The 18,373-nt window shown below is 33.6% G+C and overlaps 1 protein-coding gene across 2 annotated transcripts; it reads left to right on the forward strand.

Annotated features, from left to right (window-relative positions):
- The first annotated feature begins 11,371 nt into the window (after positions 1–11,371).
- Positions 11,372–17,090, forward strand: CDC50 (cell cycle control protein 50A). 2 transcript variants are annotated; one of them, XM_018452070.1, is made up of 5 exons: positions 11,372–11,542; positions 12,310–13,140; positions 15,375–15,540; positions 15,910–15,966; positions 16,902–17,090. In XM_018452070.1, the coding sequence occupies exons 1-4, from the start codon at positions 11,491–11,493 to the stop codon at positions 15,920–15,922; spliced, it is 1,062 nt and encodes a 353-aa protein (XP_018307572.1). In that variant the 5' UTR covers positions 11,372–11,490; the 3' UTR covers positions 15,923–15,966; positions 16,902–17,090. The 2 variants fall into 2 exon arrangements, with proteins under 2 accessions (XP_018307572.1, XP_018307571.1); XM_018452069.1 differs by lacking the exon at positions 15,910–15,966.
- The last annotated feature ends 1,283 nt before the right edge of the window (positions 17,091–18,373 follow it).

Here is an 18,373-nt window from a genome sequence, read left to right on the forward strand (position 1 = left end):
GTTATATATCTATTATATTTAACTCACTATATTAATATTATCTACGTTATTTATTCGTGCACATTATTTAACAACAATAAATATATTATTTAACAATATATGTGTACGAATAAATAACGTCAATTGAAACTTTTTGGTTATTGACATCAATCTACACCAATGTCAACGTCCTCGGTTCACGTCAGGTAATGGCCGTGCGACGTGACTGAGACACTAAATCCGAGGTACTAAGATGGCGACGCCATCATTGCCCCTCACCTCTCAGACCTTACTTCCCGCGTCCACATTAGCACTCTATGCTCCGTCCATATATTTTATACGTCCATGACTTGACTCAGACAGAGGCAAAAGAAACTTGTAACAGAAGTTAAGGATGTGGGGAAAAAGATATCCTTTCAGATAGGTACGAAAAAAGGAGAGGGCGAGGTATTAGGGGAAGAAGAAAAGGAAATGTATGAGCAATATCAGAAGGAGTTTAAGGCAATGATGGAAAGTTTCAGGGTAAAGGAGAAGCTATGGGAGGATAAAATTAGGAATATTGAGGAAAAGGCCTTGGAGAGAGAAAACTGGTTTAGGGATAAAATAAAGGAAATGGAAAGAGATTGTAAGAAAAAGGTAGAAACTATAGAAAAAGTATGTCAAGATAAAATAGAGGAAATGGAAAGGAGGCTAGGATTAGATGAAAATTTAGGAGAAGAGGGGGGAGGGGAAGGGGGAGTACATACAGCGAGAATAGAAGTATAGGAAGCAGGAGGGATAGTAGTAGAGGAAGAACTAGGTCCGTGAGCAGCATAGGGGGTCTAAGCGTAAAAGATGTAGATATGGTAAGGAAGTTAGTTTTGGAGAAGGAAAGAAAAGAAAGAAAACTTAATATAGTAATAAAGGGTATAACAGAGGAAGAGGCAGGGGAGATGAAAGATGCTGAAAGAAATAAAGAATGGGCAAGGATTTCTTAAAAAGAAAATTTGGGGTAGAGTGCGAGATAGGAAAGTGCTGGAAAAGCGGACCTGTGATTATCGTTAAATTAGGAAAAGAAAATGAAAAAAAAGAGGTAATGGTAAACAAACACAAATCAAAAGGGGGTAAGATTTTCATAGAAAACGATTTGAGCTTCGAGGATAGGAAAATACAGGAAAAAATAAATAGGTGGGCAAAACAGAGGAAAGAAGAAGGGGAGATGATAAAAGTAGGATTAGGATAGGGTCAAGGTGAAAGGGACATGGATGTTCCTGTTCGGTGATAGATTATATCTTAGTTAACGAGGTAAAGTACGATAAGATTACAGAATTTAAAATGGATGTAAGAGTGGACTCGGATCATCTACCGCTATGCATGAAGTATCTGGAAGTAGGAGATGAGGAAGTTAAACGGGAGGAAGAGACGGACAAGAAGGTTACAGTGGAAATAATATCTTGGGACAAGGAGGCAATAAAGAGGTACAAGGAGGCGACCGAGACTTGGGACCAAGGAGAGAAAATGGAGCCCCAAGAGGCAAAGAATATAGAGGATAAATGGGAAAGAATAAAGAACTTTGTGCATAGCTCGTTGGTGAAGAAGAGGAGGAGTAGAAAAAAAAGGACTTAGGACATAGAGACTGGTGGGACAAAAGCTGTACGAGAAGAAAGAAGGCCACAAAGAGAACTTATTGGAAGTGGAGGATAGGAAAAATAGAGAAAGCAAGGTACATTGAGGAGAAGAAGAAATATAAGGAGCTGTTAGAAAAAAAACAGTGAGAAAAGAGAGAAGCGGAGGAAGAGGAATTGAGAAACCTGAAAAGGGAAGTGGACATATGGAAGTTCATAAACAAAAAGAGAGGTAAAAGAATAGGGACAGAAAATAATATTGGAAAAGAAACCTGGAGAAACTATTTCAAGGATTTGCTGGATGGTTTGGAAAAGGATGAAAGGAAGATGAAGGACAAAGAAGAAACAACTGGATCATTGAACGAAGAACTGGAGGAAGGAGAAATCAGAAAGATTTCTAAGAGCGCTAAGAAACATGAAGTTAAGAAAGGCGGCAGGAGCAGACGGTATACTGATGGAAGCATGGAAATATTCAGGGAGTGGCCTGTGGAAGGAATTGGTCTCACTAATGAAGAAAATATGGAGGGAAGACAGGATACCCGAAGACTGGAGAAAATGCATAGTAGTGCCCCTGTATAAGAGAGGTGACTGCAATATGGTTAAGAATTATAGAGGTATCTCACTATTATGCACAGCTTATACTAGGTGTACAAATAAGTTTCCGGGTTTCACACATGGATGGCGCCAACGACACATGTAGTCGACATACATGTCTGAAGTTGTTTATTTTTTGTAGCTGCGACATCTGACGACAATAATCAATCAAAATATTTCCAGTTTCGCGACGAAAAAAAATTTTTATGCAACAGTGAAAATGTCGGGTTTTGTGCCAAAAAAACAGCATTCGCGGGAAGTTTTGCTTTTCTGCTTTCACTTGGTCAAAAATGCAGCTGAAGCACGTCGTTTGCTTGAGGAGGCTTACGGCGAACATGCACCATCGAAAACAACCTGTGAAGATTGGTTTAAACGCTTTAGAAGTGGCGATTTCGACACTGCGGACAAAGAGAGCTCCGGAAGACGGCGCGGCCGAATCGTTTCGGAAAGAAAACAATGCTCTGCGTTTGGTGGGACCAGAAAGGAGTGGTTTACTATGAGCTGTTGAAACTAGGCGAAATTGTCAACGGAGAACGCTACCGACAACAACTAATCAATTTAAGCCATGCATTGCTCGAGAACCGGCCAGAATGGGACACAAGACATGAGCGAGTGATTTTGCAGCAGGACAATGTACCGTGCCATCGCACTTACTTCCATCATCAAGGACACCATCAAAACGCTGAAATGGGATCTGTTACCACACCCGCCGTATTCACCAGATCTGGCTCCTTCTGATTATCACTTGTTCCGGTCGATGGCGCATGACTTGGCTGGACTACACTTGGCCAGTTTCGAAGAAGTGCGAAATCGGATAGATAAATGGTTTCGGACCAAAAACGAGTCGTTCTATCGTCGCGGTATTCATGCATTGCAAGAGAGATGGCGAAAATGTATAGCTAGCGAGGGACGATACTTTGAATAAACCGTTTTTTGTTTTTTTCTTGAAATTTTGCATTTTTCATTGATCAAAAAAACCCGGAAACTTATTTGTACACCTAGTAAAATATATGCGGAGATTTTGAGAAACAGACTGGAAAAGGAAGTAGAAGATAAAGGGATGCTACCTGAAATACAGGCTGGATTTAGAAGAGGAAGGTCAACGATGGATAATATCTTCGTTCTGTCACACATCATTCAGAGAGAAAGAGTAAATGAGGAAAGAGTTGGAAAAGTGTACATGATGTTTGCGAATTTGAAGGCAGCCTTTGATAGGGTGGACAGAGAGAACCTATGGAGAACTCTAAGAAGGAAAGGAATCAAAGAAGGAACGATCAGGAAGATGGAAATGATATACGAAAGAACGGAGTTAATGATCACAACGAAAACAGGAAACACCGAAAGCTTTATAACAAGGAGAAGAGTAAGGCAAAGTTGTGTGATGAGTCCACTCCTTAATATGTTTAATATGTATATTGCGGATTTAGATGAGAAATTAGAAAATAGGGGAATAGGTGGTATTAAAGTAGGAGGAACTAGGATATGGAATTTAGCATATGATATAGTGTTAGTCGCGAGAAATAGAGAAGCGCTACAGGACATGATGGAAACGTTTAAGAGATTCATAAGGGAAAAGAGCCTGGAGCTATGTACAGATAAATCTAAGTGGGTAATAAAAAGGGGAATGAGAAGGTAGAAAAATTTCTTCCCATCCCCATATCTCTACCCCGTACGCCATTACGCTTTGGACCAGATATTTGAAAAGATTCCACCTTCTCTTAAAATCATTCCTACACCACCTTTCCCCCAGTCCCCATACCTAAAATGGAAATAGGGTGAAAAAGAAATAGAAGAGGTACAGGCGTTTAAATATCTAGGTTTGATGTTTAATAGGAAAGGAAGCTATGAAGAACATATAAAAGAATTAAGGAGGAAAGGGAAACTGGCAGTGAGAAAGGTATGGGGACTGGGGGAAAGGTGGTGTAGGAATGATTTTAAGAGAAGGTGGAATCTTTTCAAATATCTGGTCCAAAGCGTAATGGCGTACGGGGTAGAGATATGGGGATGGGAAGAAAAAGTAGAATTAGAAAAGGTAATGTTGGATTATGTTAGGTGGGTATTTAGGCTGGATTTCTGTACGCCAAGGTATATTATAATGAAGGAATTGACTATGGAAAAAATGAGAGTGGGATGGGGAATTAGAGCGAGGAGATTTGAACAGAGGATAAAGTCAGGGGGAATAGGTAACTTGGGGAGAGAATGCTGGGAAGAGAAAGAAAATAATAGGTGGAGAGATTTATATGGACAAGATAGGATGGGTTATTATAATAGGAATGGGTGGGGGATTGAGGCCAGGGAAGTAAGAGGAGGAAGCAAAGGTTTTGAAGAAGAACCAGTAAACAGGGAGAGGGACCTGCAGAGGCAATGGGAAGAGGGTAAAATAAGGAATGCTAGGTATAATGTGAGATACAAGACATGGGAAACAATAATGGAAACACCTAAAATGGAACACCTTTATATTTGAGGCAGGAGAATTTAAGAGATTGGAAAAGAGGAGATGAGGTAAGGGCTTTAATGAAACTGAGATGTGGAAATTTAGAAGAAGACAATAAGTATTGGATAAAAGAAGGAAAAAGGAAATGCATTTTCTATGGAGAGGGTAGGGATAATATTACGCATTATGCTATAGAGTGTAAAGGGATAAAGGTCAACTTCAAAGATTTGGGAAGAGAGGATAATGAAATTCTAGAGAGATTATGGGAGGAAAATCTAGATGAGACGAAAGGGATAATGATAAGTAAATTATGGAAGGAGAGAGAGAAAGTAATTAGAAGTAAGGAAAAACAGGATAAGGATAAAAGGCAAGAGGCAAAAGAAATAGTAGTGAAATGATAGATTATGAAGCACTAAGGCGCGCTAGGTCGTGGATGATAGGTAAAGATCATAGGCGGAATATATGTATGTCTTGTAAGATAGCTGTAAGATAGGTAGTATGAAACGAGTGCTGTGAACAGGTTGTGAATTTTAAATGGCTGTGATTATAGTTAGGATAAGAATAAAAATAAGAGTATTAAGAATAAGAGTATTGGGAATAGAGGAAAATATCTAGGATAAGCGAGATGAACTAAACAATAAGAAAAGTATGGATGGATGTGTGTGGTAAGAAAATAATTGTAAATCAAGTCCCCTTCTTAGCAATTTTGTAAGCTGAAGTGAATAAAATTTCTATTCTTCTATATAGATTACGAACCTATCTATTATTTAAAAAAATTCGTAATACATGTCTTTTAGAAGGACTTACATTAACATTCTAAAACCTTTATATTAATGTTATATATATATATCAGAATAAAAAATGTAGCTATCAATGTTATTAATTAACATATGTAATATTATTAATTAATTAACAAAAATATTTCGAAATTTTATGCTACTTATTGATTAAATATATAAAATTTTTCAGGTCAAACTCTATATCTATAACCTCGCGTGATGAATATGAACAGCAAAATAACCTACAAGACAAATTACGAAATGTCGAATTACATAATGTTATCCTACAAAGAAAATTGAAACTCAGCCAGCAAAAGAATAGACGCTTTGAAAAACGTATAAAAAATTTGTCTTTATTACTGCAACATTTGCAAAGGAAAGATATGTTATCAAAAGATGCTTCTGAAGTAGTTAATGTATGATAATGTGGTACTTTATAATGAAGATGTTCCGGGATGCTTTCCAGCAATGACACAGTCAGACACAGTATAACACTGCGTCATTTTGTTCTTGTTTAACATTGACAGACAACAAGGATGTAATGATTTACTGTGTTACAATGTGCCTACTATGGGTGCGTTTCTGTATTCATTGCTAGTACTGAAAATCTATAGTGCACACAATTTCTGTAGACTCGAATTCTTAAAATAAAAATAATAATAACACAATCCGTAAAGGCCATATGACTCACGGGCTGATGAAGGTGCCAACGATTAATTTCAATCTTAATTAATCATTAATGTGTAGAATCCTCTTTATTGAACGTTTCGACTCACTTTGGAGTCCTCCTCAGCAATACATATGTGTAATTAATATGTTGAGTATTCTGTCAACATGAGTCACTTACAGGTTCCCGACTGTAGTGGATCCTCAAACGGAACATTCAACATGTTTCATGAGCTTTGTAAGTTTATATTAACAACAAATCTGATCTTCATTATATACATTTAGTTAATTTCAGTCTCACCTCTCCGAATAATGTAACATGTTTGTCGAACATTTTATAATTTATGAAACATGTTGAATGTTCCGTTTGAGGATCCACTACAGTCGGGAACCTGTAAGTGACTCATGTTGACAGAATACTCAACATATTAATTACACATATGTATTGCTGAGGAGGACTCCAAAGTAAGTTGAAACGTTCAATAAAGAGGATTCTACACATTAATGATTAATTAAGATTGAAATTAATCGTTGGCACCTTCATCAGCCCGTGAGTCATATGGCCTTTACGGATTGTGTTATTATTATTTCTATAGTGCACGTTATGCATACTATACATTTTTAATACTGGCAGTAAATATCGGAACGCAGCCTATAGCTACGTTTACACCGTGCGCTTAATCCGCGAACTATACGATAGGTGTCTTTGTTTAACCTACAGGATAAACAAAAACATCTATTGTATAGGCTGCGGCCTAAATGCACGGTATAAACGTAGCCTATGTTATTGCTGCAAAGCACCCATGATAAGGAGACTATGCCTGCGTTCCGTTTCAGGCATATGCGCGTTTTTTCTATAGAGAGCGTCACGTATACTATAGGGGAATGCGCGCATATACGTGAAATGGAATGCAGCCTATATTATCAACAATGTATACTTTTATTAATCGCCTTATAAAATTATACATTGTTTCTTGCATTTTCTTATATTGATCATGTAAGTATGTATACATATATGTATACATTATATTTTTTTCACACAGGCAGCCTTGACACCAATATTGCGTAAAACAATTTCTAGACAATTATAACATAAAAAGAAGGATACTTTTCCAGATGAAATAAAAACATTCGCAGCGACATTACAGTTTTATTCCAGTAAAGCATATGAATATGTTAGAAAAGTGTTCATGAATAGTTTGCCACACTTACAAACTGTTAGGCGATGGTATACGAATGTTAGTGGCCTCCCTGAAATAAGTAAGGACGCATTAGCAACTGTTCAAATAAAAGTAAATGAAGCGGCAGAGAACATGAAGCATTTGTACTTTGCACTTATTGTTGATGATATGTCAATTAGGCAACAAATTGAGATTGATGGAGATAGGTATTCAAGATATATTGATTATGGAACAAATATAACAGATAATGATAGCCTACCTGAAGCTAAATATGCGGCTGTGTTTTTATTAGTTAATATAAATGGAGGATAGAAAATTCCTGTCACCTATTATTTGATAAATTCATTGAATGCCTCAGAAAGAGCAAATTTGGTGCAAGAAGTATTACTAACTGTACATAGTGTTGGTGCTACAATTATTTCTTTAACAATGGATGGTGCTGCAAGCAATATCAGCACTGCTCAATATTTGGGTGCTAATTTATCAATGATTAATTTAAAACATTATTTCTTACATCCAGTGATTGGAGAAAAAGTTTATATCTTCCTAGACGCATGTCATATGATTAAACTTATACGGAATGCATATGCAACAATGAAAGATTTTCGAGATGAAAATAACAACATAATAAAATGGAAATATGTATTAGATTTAGTTAAAATACAAGAAATTAAAGAATTACATGCTGGAACAAAATTGAGAAGACGACACATTCAATATGTAAATGAAAAAATGAATGTTAAAATTGCTGCACAAACCTTAAGCAATAGTGTAACTAATGCAATTGATTTTTGCAATCATGATCTTCATAAAAAAGAGTTCAAAGGATCTGAAGCTACAACTATATTCCTTCGTAAAATCAACAATATGTTTGACTTATTAAACAGTAGAAATTTATTATGTAAAAATTCCAGTCAAATGCCAATTACACAAGAAAATTTAGTTTTAAAAAGACAAGTTATTGAATCATATATTGAATATATGAATAATTTGAAGCACAATGGATGATTAATTTTGGATTCTTGTAAAAAGATAGGCTTCCTTGGCATGATTATATGCATGAAGAGTGCAATTGATATTGCAGAATGTTCGATTTCTTCTGGAAAGATTAAATTTTTACTAACGTATAAATTCTCACAGGAGTACTTAAAGATTTTTCTCTGCTGTACGTAGTAGAGGAGGTCATAATAACAATCCTTTTGTAAAACAATTTAAATACGCCTATAAAAGATTATTGGCACATATTCAAATAAATATATCACCATATTCCAATTGTATTGCTCAAGATAATACATATATACAGACTGTTGAAAAATCAATAAGTAATGAAATCGATTCTATCATTGATCAAAATGATGAGACAGATGAAATGCAATATGCAATAATATTAATCATGGTAGCATTCCAGTTTTGTCCGAATATGTCATAATAGTTTATCAGAATTTATTACTAGACGAGTTGAAAAATGTATAAAATGCGAACAATGTAAACCATTGCTTACAACAACAGAAAGTTATTCGAGATTCAAGATTATAAATGTAGAGGAGGTCTTAAAAGAGCGTCACCAGATGTAATAAAAATTTGTACTGCTGCAGAAAGAATATTAAGATCTCATTCACACTTAACTGCTTCAGATTAATATACAAAATTAACAGTACAAGTTCTTTATACTATACCAAATAATATTTTTGGAAATGTGCTACATATGTTTGATCAAGCACCATTAGCTGACCACAGAACACAATTAATAAAATTAATAACAAGATTATACTTATTAACAAGGTTACATCATATTCAAAGGAAAAAATGATGCTGTAAAACGAATAAGGAATAAACAAATCCGGATCTCTGACATTCCGTGCGAGTGTCCTAAGCTTTTAGACTACCGAGCAATATATTTTCCATTATACATGTATCTTACTTTAAATTATTTTTACTTAGTAGAATCGATTTTAAACATTTATTCTTCACCCTTTTTATTTAAAGATATTTTAACAAAATTCATTTTGCTACAACCTAATACAATTGGGTATTAGCTGGCGGTATCATGGCGACTGCAGCGCAGTTTGTCGGCACCTTTGATGTCAGCGTGGATAAAAATGAACTGCACATGCGCGAGCGAGGTATGTAACCAATCAGGGCACTTATATTCCATCTCGCTTCTTCTCTTTATTGTCGCTGTTTGTCTGCACCGTTGAAATATCCATATAAGGGATTTAAATAGCTATTTAAATCCCTTATATGGATATTTCAACGGTGCTATGTATACATATATGTATACATAGCACCGTTGAAATATCCATATAAGGGATTTAAATAGCTATTTAAATCCCTTATATGGATATTTCAACGGTGCTATGTATACATATATGTATACATAGCACCGTTGAAATATCCATATAAGGGATTTAAATAGCTATTTAAATCCCTTATATGGATATTTCAACGGTGCTATGTATACATATATGTATACATAGCACCGTTGAAATATCCATATAAGGGATTTAAATAGCTATTTAAATCCCTTATATGGATATTTCAACGGTGCTATGTATACATATATGTATACATAGCACCGTTGAAATATCCATATAAGGGATTTAAATAGCTATTTAAATCCCTTATATGGATATTTCAACGGTGCAGACAAACAGCGACAATAAAGAGAAGAAGCGAGATGGAATATAAGTGCCCTGATTGGTTACATACCTCGCTCGCGCATGTGCAGTTCATTTTTATCCACAGTGAAATCACAGTATATACAATAGCCAAGAAGACTAGAACTAAGGAGGGTCAATTCGGTGCCAATAGCGGTAGTGGGGGTGAGGCAAAAAGTGGCGACGGATAACTTCCCCCACTCTTGCGCTTCATTAGTCCTCTCTGTTGCTCTATATAGTTGTCGCTCTATCGTTCTATAATCGTCACTTTGTCGCTCTTATATCGAACTTTCACACAATGCGCAGTGCCGCTGCACATCGTGTGAATAGCCGCGGACGTTTTTTGACTCACGCCCACCACGCGAGTTGATCCTCCTTAGTTCTAGTCTTCTTGACAATAGCGCAACTCTCACGATTTCACCGTGGATAAAAATGAACTGCACATGCGCGAGCGAGATATGTAACCAATCAGAAAACTGCCCAAAATGTCAAAAGTCAAGATGGCTGCTTCCATAATGCGCGAATAGGTTAGGCCTTTCTACAGTTACTTTAGCGAGAAGTCGTGAGCACGCAGAAAAAGTTTTTATTAAGCCCCAGTAAGCCATGAACAATTAAATAAACATTTCGAAGTATTGATTTAATTCTTAAAAAAAATTAAATAATTTTACTTAAATAATATTTTACTTAAATAATTTTACTTAATAATTTTACTTAAATAATTTTACTTTTTATTACATATTTTTATTTATTTACAAGGTAATATTATTTTCGTATTATATATATATATTTATAAGCTTTAATTCTCTTTCAGCTTTTATCATATACTATATCAATTCAGTGTTTGAATTTCGTGCCGCATTTTGGGCAGAAATCTGATTGGCTGTCTTATTGCTTGGCAGCCATTATGCGCGTTGGTTCACCTTCTCTTCTTACACCATGATCCTGAGCAGGACTTCCAATATAGCTGAGCAGTCGCATTCGCAGGTAGTAGAGTGGATATAAAGAGAGTGAAGCCAATCCTGGTTCTCCTTCCTGATTGGTTCCGCCATTTTACGATTAACTGTTAGTTAGAGGAAGACGACGTTAGAAAAAGAAAAGGTTAGGATGAGGAATTATTTGTCGTAAAATGGCGACTTCCGGTTAATTGGCTCCACTCTCTTTATACCCACTCTAGCAGGTAGAATAAACGAACATCTGCAGCAGTAACTGCATAACCCCGGATCTACAATAGAGTTTTAAGCCTTAAGCCATAAGAAATGGACGAATTATAGTCGATTATTCTTTTCGAATTCGACTGTAATTGGTCAGTTTCTTACGACTTAAGGCTTAAAACACCTATTGTAGATCCGGACTAATGAAATTCTTTCTTCGGTTTGATCAATCAAGCCGCACTCTAGACTTTAAGATTCTACATGTACATCAGCCTTTATTTTTTTCGTTCAGTGAAAACGGTCATTAACGAATGGATCCGCAATTTCGCAGTAAATGACGTATGACGTGTGTTTTCCAGTTTTCAGCGTTCTGTCATTTTGATACGTATGTATTAGGTTATTGAAAATATCGAGATTTGTTTAGTATTTATCGTGTTTCTAAATCATGACGTCGATTAGCGAAGTTGATGCGGTGCCTAAATCGAAAAAACCATCGGGTGAGCATTTCAATTATCATTAAAGAGTCAAGAAACAAGCCAAATGATCTTGATAATTTAACGATCAACGAACTTTTTTTGCTGATAAATCTCTACGATATCTCTATATTTTGCTCAACGATTGATACCGAATTAATTTTGTAGATTGTCGAAATAATTTTGAGTACAATTTTACACATTTTCCCGAATTGTTTAAATAACATGTTGTAAATCATTTAAAATTTTAATTATTTAATTATTTTTGCTAAAATTAAGTAAAATTCGACTGATCTTTTGTATGTTTTTGAAGCCAAGAATTAGATGGAAACCAATTGCATAAAGATCAGGTATTAATCGATATCAACTAATATTATATATATATATCAACTAATATTAATTTATGAAAATACATAATTCTGTGCATACTATTTTATTTACAAAACGCATTAGTTTTTGGTGATAGGTGAGGCAATAAACATTCGTCAAACAAATCTAGGTGTCTTGTTATAAAAAGTAATTTTTGAGATGATTGTGCTAAACTGTATATTTACCAAAGCAATATGAAAGATCTAATAGAGATAACGTAAGAATGAATCTGTAGAAGATCATCTTAAACATCTTTGCTCTGAATGATCTTGTTACCCTTATTAAGAAATTATTACTGTAATGTATAATGTCAGTGAAAACAATCAAAGGAAGAAACAAAAAATTGATATATCACAAATGTTATTAATATTCTTTTAAATATAATATTTGTAATACATGTTATCTATTTTGACTGTACGCAGATAGTGCATTTAAGCAACAGCGATTACCAGCCTGGCAACCAATACTCACAGCTGGCACAGTTCTACCAACGTTCTTTGTGATAGGAGTTGCATTTATACCAGTTGGCATAGGATTACTTTATTTTTCTGATGAAGTTAAGGAACATATTATAGATTATACTAACTGTAACTCCACCAATATTATCAGAGATGATGGATTGCCTAAGAAGTGTGCGGATGTAATTGCAGAATGTAATAATTGCTCATGCACATGCGAAATAAATTTCGAGCTAACTTCAGAATTTGCTGGCAAAGTTTATATGTATTATGGCCTGACAAACTTCTATCAAAATCATCGTAGATATGTAAAATCTCGAGATGACAATCAACTGTTAGGACAGTTGCATGAAAGTCTTTCGAGTGATTGTGAACCATTTGCCTATGATAAAGTGAATGATGTAGAAATACCCATTGCTCCATGTGGTGCCATTGCAAATTCGCTTTTTAGCGATGAGTTGACGCTATATTCTGCAAAACATGGTGGGCAAGTACCATTATTAAAAACTGGCATAGCTTGGCCATCCGATAAAAATATCAAATTCAGGAATCCAGAGGGCGATCTAAAAGAAGTATTCAAGAAATTTGCCAAGCCTAAGAACTGGACTAAACACATTTGGGATTTGGATCCTACTAATGAAGAAAACAACGGTTTTCAAAACGAGGATTTAATTGTATGGATGAGAACTGCTGCATTACCCACTTTCAGAAAACTTTATCGTAGAATTGATCATTCTCAAGATGGTTTTAAGAGCGGTCTAGTTCAAGGAAACTACACTCTTAAAGTTATTTATTGTAAGTAATATAAGCAAATTGAATTATAAAAATAATCTAATAAAATAATGAAATAAAAAATACAGCTGCTTGGTAATTGTAAAAGATGAAGAATTGAAGATTGATGTCTATCACATATACAAAGTGGCCTAACGAAAACGAAACAGATTGTATAACTCCTACAAAAATGATTTTTCGAAAAAAAAAAAACGGAAAAACATGCCGATTTCTATTGAGAGGGGGACATCTTTTGACGTATAATTCTTACTCTCAACTTCAATCTCCTAAGTGGAGGTGCCAATTCCTAAAAAATTTCAAATGGGAAGGGGAGGTCAAATGATACATCATTAGAAAGGCCTTTTAATTCCCTACATTCTTACGTTTGATTTTTTAAATTCGATCAATTCGTTTAGAAGATACAAAGTGTTCAATCTAAAACAAACAAATCTTCATATCTTCGAACTTTTTCTTTATTATCTATCGAATCAATTCATTAATAAGTTGCAAATAGTGTCTAAATATGTACCATTGTGTAATTTAGCGTAGTAATCGTTCGAAATGTTGACTACCAACTTCCATCAACTTCAATCAAAACATTAGAGTACAGTAGAAGTAACGATATGATGTATTTCTACTATGCTCTAATGTTTTGATTTTTTCTTTTGTATTCTTAATGCTTATTAGCAACCTACGAGGCATATCTTTTCCTCAGTGTAATCTTACAGCAAGGCCGTGCAGTATCTTCCTAGTGTGAACGACAAGTGAATTTCATTATGGTTTACTCGATTGCACAAAGAGTTGAATTAATTGCACTTTTCTTTGGAAATAATGCATGTGCTAACAGAATGGCTGAGCTGTTTAATCAACATGCAAATAACATATCAATCGCAAGTATGTCTTAGAGTTAATGACAAAATTTAAAGAGACTGGCTTCGTAACTAATAAAAAACGAAATGCTGAAAAACCTGTATGAAATGAAGCGGTGGAAACGACATGTTGTCGATCCTACGTTGAGTACGAGACAATTGGCTGCTATATCTAGTGTTCGTCGAACTGGTATTCAACGAATTTTGAAATACCACAAGTTCCATCCATATAAAATTAAGTTGCTACAGGAATTGAATGAAGATGATTTTGACCGTTGTTTGCAATTTTGTGAGGTCATAAGTGAACGAGTGATAAATAATCCAAATTTTCTTTTTAATATCTGTTTTTCCGATGAATGTTCTTTTTTCTTAAATGACATGGTGAATCGCCATAATTGTCGCTATTTGGCAGATTCTATTCCGAGGATATTTCACGAAGTCCATACTCAACACCCACAAAAATTAAATGTTTGGGCTGACATTTTTGGTAATCATATAGTCAGTCCCTTATTTCTACCTCAATTTGACTGGGGGGGATATGTATTTGGAATTGCTGGAAGACATCATTGATCCAACGTTAACTAATATTATTGAGAATGATAAGCATTATCTCGAAAATCAATTGATATTCCAACAGGACAGAGCTCCTCCGCATTATGCACGGCTCGTTCGTGAGTATTTGAATAAAACTTTTCCGGGTCGTTGGATCGGAAGGAAAGGCCCTATTGAATGGCCTCCAGATTTGTCGCCATTGGATTTCTTTGTGGGATCACTTAAAAATTTATGCAACACAACCAGCTTCTTTAGAAGATTTACGTCAACGTATCATCAACGAATGCCATCAAATCACTCTACAAATGCGCCCCAGAATGTGCGACAACGTTTCGAGCAGAATCTCTATTATGGTATGGAAGTCAGTGGTCACAACATTTCAAACAATTACTACGCTAAATTACACGATAGTACATATTTAGACATCATTTGCATTATTAATGATTCGATAGATAATAAAGAAAAAGTTCGAAGATATGAAGATTTGTTTGTTTTAGATTGAACACTCTGTATCTTCTGAACGAATTGATCGAATTTAAAAAATCAAACGTAAGAATGTAGGGAATTAAAAGATCTTTCTAATGATGTATCATTTGACCTCCCCTTCCCATTTGAAATTTTTTAGGAATTGGCACCTCCACTTAGAAGATTGAAGTTGAGAGTAAGAATTATACGTCAAAAGATGTCCCCCTCTCAATAGAAATCGACATGTTTTTGCGTTTTTTCGAAAAATCATTTTTGTAGGAGTTACAGTCTGTTTCGTTTTCGTTGGGCCACCCTGTATTTTATTTAAACATGATGAGAGAAATTAGGTAATGTTTTAAATATTCTTTTCAGCATTTTCAGTATCCTCCTTCTATGGAAAGAAAAAGATGATTTTAAGCACAACTTCCCTTTTGGGAGGAAAGAATCCTTTCCTTGGCATTGCTTACATTGTTGTAGGGAGTTTGTGCTTATTGCTGGGCATAGGATTACTCATTATACATATTAAATGTTCTAAGAGGTAAATAAATATATATTCATATGTTATATATCCCTTTCACTTGTCCATCTACAAAAATCTGTAAAAACAACATATAAGATATCCGATTTAATATAACATCCTTTATGGTGAAGGAACATCTACACGAATTACTGAACATGATCATAAAAAACTAACAATAAGATATATGTTAATACCTTTGATGTTTACAAATGTATTTAAATTTTGTGAAATATTAAACATGCACAATTTAACATGTTTCAATCCAATATAATCACTTGTGATTTACATAATAAACAATCTCTCAAGTTAGATCAACACAGAGACACATATTTCATTTTTTTTTCATAACATAAATTGATAATATAATATTTGATATATGTTATACAGCAAACTAATGTAAAGACGACTACAAGAAATTATTCTTAGGGCACCCATGTATGTCTTGTAAGTGTTTGTGATATTGTGTTATGTTTATCCTTAATAATTGACATGTAAAAGTCTTGATAAAATATGACCAATCGGGCAATGTTTCTTGTTATAATTTCATACGGAATACCAAGAAATTTGTAAAATATTTTACTATAAAAAGAAAATTAATAATTAGCTCGACTAGTCATATTTCGTGTATTGTATGCTTTGCCAGAATGTGTGTGCATTTTTTGCTATATTTTTCAGAATAGAATGGGGTATTTGTATTTAAAATGCTATTATACATGCAATTTTTTTTTATATTAAACGGCAGATAGGAATAATTTTAATTTATAAACAATATTATATTGTTTTATTATTTATGTAAAGTGTGCAATATAATTATATAAATAATGAACAATAAAAGAACAAAATAATTCCATATAATTGCAGTTGTTTCAAAGTAATGATACATATGTGAAACTGAAAAGTTGTAATGAACTGTTTGTTTTAGTAATTTCATTATGTACTTGTTTTGTGTTTTCGCGTCTTAAATATATTTAGTCGTACGCATTTCAAAATCGAATTTAAAAGTACGTGCACTTGTTTGTGTTTTTGTGTATTGGCATAAAAATAAGCAAGAGATACTTTCAATATCCTCCAAAAATCAGCAAAATTATTACAAAAATTCCTTGTCGGTAAGATGCGAATTACATTCGATTCAAATTTAATATATGTATATAATATTATATAAAATATGATATAAAAAGCATGTCGCATGTTCTGAAAAAAAGCATTTGTTTAAATTCTACAACGTGTATATTTCTAATTTACACGTATCATTACATTTCGAAGCATTATGATTTCCCCTGTGCTTTTATATTATTATTGGGTTTTATTTTATTAGCAAACCGAAAAATCACGTACAAATTTTCTTTCGCAATCATCACATACAAATATCTTTTTTTTAGCACCACCGATATGATCAATGTGACTCCAACTACAGAATATCATCATTAGAAACGATTCGTTTACTTGAAATGAACGTGATTTCGTCAGTATGTATAAGTTATTGATTATCGTAGGACGAGTGAAAACTTTATATATTTAACATTGAATTTTGTTTGTCAGTCATAAAGGGATAAATACGGTAAAGCAACAAACCAATCAAAAATTTCTTATTTAAGAAATAGTTATCTTTTAAAAAGTTTTTAACCATGTTTCAGTATTGTTATATATACATAATAGAATTTTCAAAACTGAATCATGTATTCTTGAAATTATATTTTACTTGGAATTCTACTGTAAATTTTAAATAGAATAATTATTTAAAACTTAATTGACAAACAAGTATCCATTGCTGTTAAAATATTTAATTTAGTTATGAATATTCTATTATAGAATATTGTATATCAGCAAAGTGAACGAAAGTATTATGTAAATGATTATACATTGCTGAAACCAAATGTTTATTAAAATGTTATTCCATTTATAGATAGTCAATTTTTTGTAATATATTCTTTTGGATTAAGAAATCTATTTTGATGCATTTGTTGATGCACTTATCTTACATTTGTGTTGATCTGGAGCTAAAGTTTTTATTTTAGGTCTGGAAATTATAATACAAAAATGTAAAATTTAAACGTAAATTAAGCACACATTTCCTCGCAGAGGTTTCATATGATACAACAGTCGCAAAGTTACCTGCTTTTTTTGCGGAGTTTTATTTGCTTAACTTTGACGTGCCGATGCAAAAATAGTTTTAACGTGATTCATTCGATTATTGAGAAAAATAAATATCTTCAAAATGAGCAAAATCTTTTTCAAACTGTTGTATTTTATGAAGAAAATCATTATTAGTATTGTTACTTGAAAATTAATATTTATTGCATAAATTACAATTATAGATTCTACAAACTTATGTCTATTGCGAACTTGTAATTTCTAGATGTCTTGAAAGTATGAGATATATAGCAAAAGTAGAATATTATTTTTTTGAAAGTAATTGCGTTAAAATAATGATTTGTATACGTATATATAATATGTATATATATTATATGTTTTCAGTAATATGTTTCTTTTATGAAATTTGATTTATTAAAATGACTGATTGAAAATAATTATTGATCAACCAATAATGTTTTATGTACAATGATTCATAAAAGTTTTAAATGGCGATGTGTTATCAAATAAAATGACAGCGTTTGAATATTAATTCTGAGCCATTATATGATTTATATAAATATTCATTAATTTGGATCTCTGGATAGACAGTGTTGCCCTCAGAATATTTCTTCTGAGTGCAATTTTAAGTTATTGTGCCTTAATTAGATATATATGTATGTATATTGAATGAAATACGTTCAACGATGTGTCGTAATTGCGATTACTTTGTAACAGCGTACATAGAAACGAATTGCTGAGATCAAATTGCAATGTAAAC

This window comes from Mycetomoellerius zeteki, unplaced genomic scaffold, assembly GCF_001594055.1.
Source record: "Mycetomoellerius zeteki isolate Tzet28-1 unplaced genomic scaffold, Tzet1.0 scaffold331, whole genome shotgun sequence".
Lineage (NCBI taxonomy): Eukaryota > Metazoa > Arthropoda > Insecta > Hymenoptera > Formicidae > Mycetomoellerius > Mycetomoellerius zeteki.